Source organism: Loxodonta africana, chromosome 7 (assembly GCF_030014295.1).
Source record: "Loxodonta africana isolate mLoxAfr1 chromosome 7, mLoxAfr1.hap2, whole genome shotgun sequence".
Taxonomy (NCBI): Eukaryota; Metazoa; Chordata; class Mammalia; order Proboscidea; family Elephantidae; genus Loxodonta; species Loxodonta africana.
Genome location: NC_087348.1, coordinates 21,456,381 through 21,461,533, shown reverse-complemented (window position 1 = coordinate 21,461,533; position 5,153 = coordinate 21,456,381). Strand labels below are relative to the sequence as shown.

The 5,153-nt window shown below is 37.5% G+C and overlaps 1 protein-coding gene across 1 annotated transcript; it reads left to right on the top strand.

Moving 5' to 3' along the window:
• Positions 1–1,242: 1,242 nt before the first annotated feature.
• LOC100663950 (olfactory receptor 8K3-like) lies at positions 1,243–2,214 on the top strand. Its single transcript, XM_003422986.3, has one exon. The coding sequence runs from the start codon at positions 1,243–1,245 to the stop codon at positions 2,188–2,190; it is 948 nt and encodes a 315-aa protein (XP_003423034.2). The 3' UTR covers positions 2,191–2,214.
• The last annotated feature ends 2,939 nt before the right edge of the window (positions 2,215–5,153 follow it).

Sequence of the window (5,153 nt, the reverse complement as noted above, 5' to 3'; positions counted from 1 at the left end):
TCTACTTTTCAATAGTGCCTGAGACTAGGATCTCTCTCCCTTTTTTTTCACATTATTATTATTTTTTCAAATATTCACACTTTGTTTCAGAGGCTAAATGCTCCTAAGCATCTTTGAACACCATCTTTATGTCTAAATAATATGAAAGTAAAGGAAGTATATGCGGTATTAGAAATTCTGTAGCAGAATTATGAAGCTATAGTATTCACTCTCCCAAGTTGGTGTCCTTTCAAATCGGTAGTTACAAGCTGGCTCTAGGCCCTTCTTATGTCCCTCTTAAGTGTAATTGAGTATAGGACCATGTTTTCAAGTAAGGCATATTAAGTGTTTCCACACAATTGGTGAATTTGCACTTTGAAACTTTTATAATGAAATTAATATTTGTATAATAATTTTGTAAATGTCATTATGTAATTGTCATTATATAAATGAAAAAAGAATGTTTAGTAATCATCCATATGCCTACCAATTAAAATTTTTAACTTTTTTATTTTTGCTTCATACATTTATACGGATAGAAAAAAAAAATTTGCCATCAAGTTGATTCCGATTCATAGAGACGCTAGAGGACAGAATAGAACTGCTCCATAGGTTTTAAAAGGAGAGGATCATAGATTCAAAAATCCAATTTTTTGATTATCAGCCAAGCGCTTAACCACTGCTCCACCAGGAATCCCATCTATGTACATGTAGATGTATATGTATTGTGTATATGTATATATGCATGTATATGTATGATTATGTCTACATCTACATATTCACGTACACTTACACCTGTGCCTTTATCTGTGTCTGTCTCTATCTCAGTTTACCACAGGGTTTCTCAACTTCTGACACATCGACATTCTGGACAAGAAATTTTGTCATTGTGTGGGAGTTACCCTGTACATAGAAGAATGTTTAGTAACATCCCAGGCTTCCGTTAGATACGAGTAGAACCTTTCTCCTACTTGTGACATCCAAAATGTCCCAGGCATTGACAAATGTTCTTTGGGAGCAAATTTTACCCAACTGATAGCAAGTTAGATTTTTCTTTCTATCCCTCTCTCTCTATCTTCATGTGCCTATACTTTATTTGTGGGAGGTGAGTTTAATGTCTAATAAGTATATTGGAAAGTTTGGATTTATCTTATTCATTTAGCATATTGCATTTGTATACTAAAAATCTACCAGATGATGCTACATAAAACCTATTGACGATGCTGATGTCTCTATCCGCAATAGTTTTCCTGATAGACCAAGATGGACAAACACAATCTAACAGTGCTGAATGAATTCATTCTGATGGGAATCACAGACCGCCCAGAGCTGCAGGCTCCATTGTTCGGGCTGTTCCTCATCATCTACATGATCTCGGTGGTGGGCAATTTGGACATCATCATCCTCACCAAGATGGACTCTACTCTACAAACACCCATGTACTTTTTTCTCAGACACCTGGCTATCGCTGATCTTGGTTATTCAACAACTGTGGGACCTAAAATGCTAGTCAATTTTTTTGTGGATGAAAATACAATCTCCTATTATTTTTGTGCTACACAGCTAGCTTTCTTTGCCTTGTTCATAAATGGTGAACTATTTATTCTGTCAGCAATGTCCTACGACCGCTATGTGGCCATCTGTAACCCTCTTCTCTACACAGTCATCATGTCACAAAGGGTGTGTCAGGTGCTGGTGGCAATCCTCTATATTTATTGCATGTTTGTTTCTCTTCTTGTCACCATAAAGATTTTTAACTTATCCTTCTGTGGATACAATGTGATCAGTCATTTCTACTGTGACATTAACCCCTTATTATATTTGCTCTGCTCAAGCACACATGAAATTCAATTGGTCATTCTCATCTTAGCATCTATTAATTTGATTACATCCCTTTTAATAGTTCTTGTTTCTTACATGCTCATTTTTGTAGCCATTCTCAGGATGAACTCAGCTGTGGGCAGGCACAAGGCCTTCTCCACTTGTGGATCCCACCTGACAATCTTGGTAGTGTTCTATGGGACTTTAATCTTTATATACATGCATCCCAAGTCCAGTCATTCCTTTCCGGCTGATAAAGTGGCTTCCATATTTTACACCCTGGTGATTCCCATGTTGAATCCCTTGATTTATAGCTTGAGGAACAAAGATGTAAAATCTGCCCTACACAGGGCATGGAAAAAAATATGCAACATCTTTTCTATAGTTTGATGCGTCCTATGGTTCCTATGAAATACATGATGGGTTTCAAAACTTGTCTGTGTGCCTCCATAGAGTATAAGCCAAAAAACCAAACCTGGTGCAGTCTAGTCGATTCTGACTCATAACGACCCTATAGGACAGAGTAGAACCACCCCATAGAGTTTCCAAGGAGTGCCTGGTGGCTTCGAACTGCCAACCCTTTGGTTAGCAGCCATAGCACTTAACCACTACACCACCAGGGTTTCCCCAAAGAGTATAGCTAGCACAAATATATTCCACATATATTTGTAAATATCCTGTGTATCAGTCACTCTTCTAAATGCACTGATGCACAAAAGTGTAAAAACTTTTCCCGTCCTTGAAGTGAAGAGATGGATCACAAATACAATAGTTAAGTAAACTTTATGGTAGATAAGAATGTGTTGGGGCCCTGGTGGCAAAGTGATTAAAGTGCTTGGCTGATTACTGAAAGGTCAGCCTCGAGCAACTTGCTTGGCACCCCCCTTAGCTTTATATTAGAATTCTGCTTTCTTTGCTTAATATTCCCTATAACTTTACATTAAAATCCTGGTTCCCCTCTTTTTCAGATGCTGACCAAACTAGAGGAAATTGGCAGAAACTGGCTTAGATGCCATGTGGACATTAAGGATAACCTTTTAAACCTCATACATAGTAAATTCTCCATCTCTGGGTAGAGTTTAACCACCATATTCTGAACACACTATGCATGAAGTTACATTTACACCACATTGCACCTAAGTACTATGATTAATAGTGTTGCTGTTGTAACTTGTATGGGCTTCCTACTTGTAAACCCCGTAAAGGTATCTTTTTGCCTCTTTATCACTGAGCAGTCTTGGCAACATCAACCCCAACTGCTTCTTCCCTTGCACAATGAAATAAGCTTGCCTTTCTACGCTTCTGCTTCAGTTTCTGGCTTATTGGATGAGACAAGTCATGCCAAGTGGTCCACAGCAACACTGAGCACATCCAGGTAATGATATCTCTTACTTCTTGACTGGTGTATCATTGTCATTCTTCAAGATTTAATTAATTTTCACAACAGCTCTGTGAGGCAGGTTCTATTAATATTTAGATATTTTTGATGATAAAAGGGAGGTTCAGAAAGTGTAAATAAATTACCCAAGTTCAACTCACAAATGATAAATAAATAGTCCAAGTTCAATGTGGTCTTCAGCATTAGAATCAAGTTTCAAACATGGTCTTGCTCCAAGTTCCAGTTTCAGAACAGCTAGTGTAAATAACTTCTTAATGTCAATTTTCTGCTTTAATGATGTCATCCCTGAGATGACGGAGCATATCAAATTAAAAGAAGAGAAATAGCAGTGAGGTTCAAAAAGTAGTGAATGCCTAGCACAATGTCTGGGAGAGAAAATAAATTCCATAGAGACAATGAATTAGTACACTCATACAGCAAGCTAACTGATTCCTTTGGATGCATGATTTGTTCGAACTACATAATGGGACACCATCACAATGTGGATGCACTACATAGTTTGAGCAGGTTTATAATAAAGGCCCAGGGGCAGGTATCGGGAATTATCATAAAGTAGTAAAGAACAGGTGCCATGGTGACACAGTGGTTACAGCTCATCTGGTAACCCAAGGGTCAGCCATTGGAACCCGCCAGCATCTCTTTGGAAACCCTAGGGGGCAGTTCTAATCTGTCCTGTAGGGTCACTAGGAGTTGGAATCACCTGGACTGCATGGGTTTGTTTTTTTGGTTTAGTAAGGAAGATGTTATAAATAAATAAACAAGGAAGTTTCCATTTTAAGAAATGATTTGTAGACTTTTGCCTTGAGAAGTTCAGCCACCTTTTAAAAACAAAGAAAGGACTGATGTTACTTCCTTAAAAAATGAGGTCTGTGAGAAGATTTATTTGCCATCATCATCTGCTTCCTGTACTTTGATGCGGTGTGAACTTCAATTTGGGGAAAATGTAATTTAAGGACAAAAGATTGCCAGATGCATTAACTTTGATTTTGCTGAGCTACTTGAACAAATGAGAGCCATCAATCCCCAATACTGGATTTTTTTTTCATTTTCTTTTTCTCTTTCTTTTTTTAAATGAAATAAAGCCTTTTTCTTGAGCTAATGTTTGAGTGATGCATTTACTTATTGAGTGTTTCATTACATGCCTGTGAAAAGAATTTCTAGATGATACAATGAAGAGCGACAGAAGCACTACATGCAATTGTGAAAGTTGGACACCATGGAGTTCTATGTTTTGCCTTTTATGTAGCATAAGATGTGAAAGAGCCATCTGTAAATGTGCAATATATTGGGTATTGCCAAGATTAATGTAAACATCGGAGAGCTTCCCACAACACTAATCATAGAGACCAAAAGGAATAACATGCAACTCAATGATATCCATGAAAAGAAAAGAAATTTGTCTAATCCACTTATACAGTTTTTCCTTGAAGGAGCTCCTGAAAATAAGAGAGAGAAAGAGAAAGAACAGGAAAATACTGAGGAGCTTGATATACAAGTTAAATGTTATTACAGTTACAGTAAGAAATACTCTGTGATTCATTAAAATATTTAATGACTACCAATAATCTTAATACTTGTTTCTGTTAGGTGCCTGGAGTTAATACTGATCAAAGAAACGCCATGAACAACAGAATGAAAGAGTGTCTTGTCTTGCACTACCTCACCATCTTTGCTATCTTTGAGCCCATTGTTGCAGTCACTGTCAATCCATCTCGTTGATTGTCTTCCTATTTTTAACTGACCCTCTACTATACCAGTCATGATGTCCTTCTCCAAGGACTGAACCCTCTCACCAAGTGTCAAATAGTACCTGCATATGATTTTTCTATTACAGAAAGTTACCACTAAACAGAGGGGACTGAGGGAATTGACAAATTGGTACTACATATGCTGGGGGATTCCATGGAGAAAGAGTAAACTGGTGGAAAGGCGAACACAAATGCTTAGGAGAAGA

What these genes read in the sequence shown, in the direction of transcription:
- LOC100663950 (XM_003422986.3), top strand. Translation starts at nt 1,243, where the DNA reads ATGGACAAACACAATCTAACAGTGCTGAATGAATTCATTCTGATGGGA.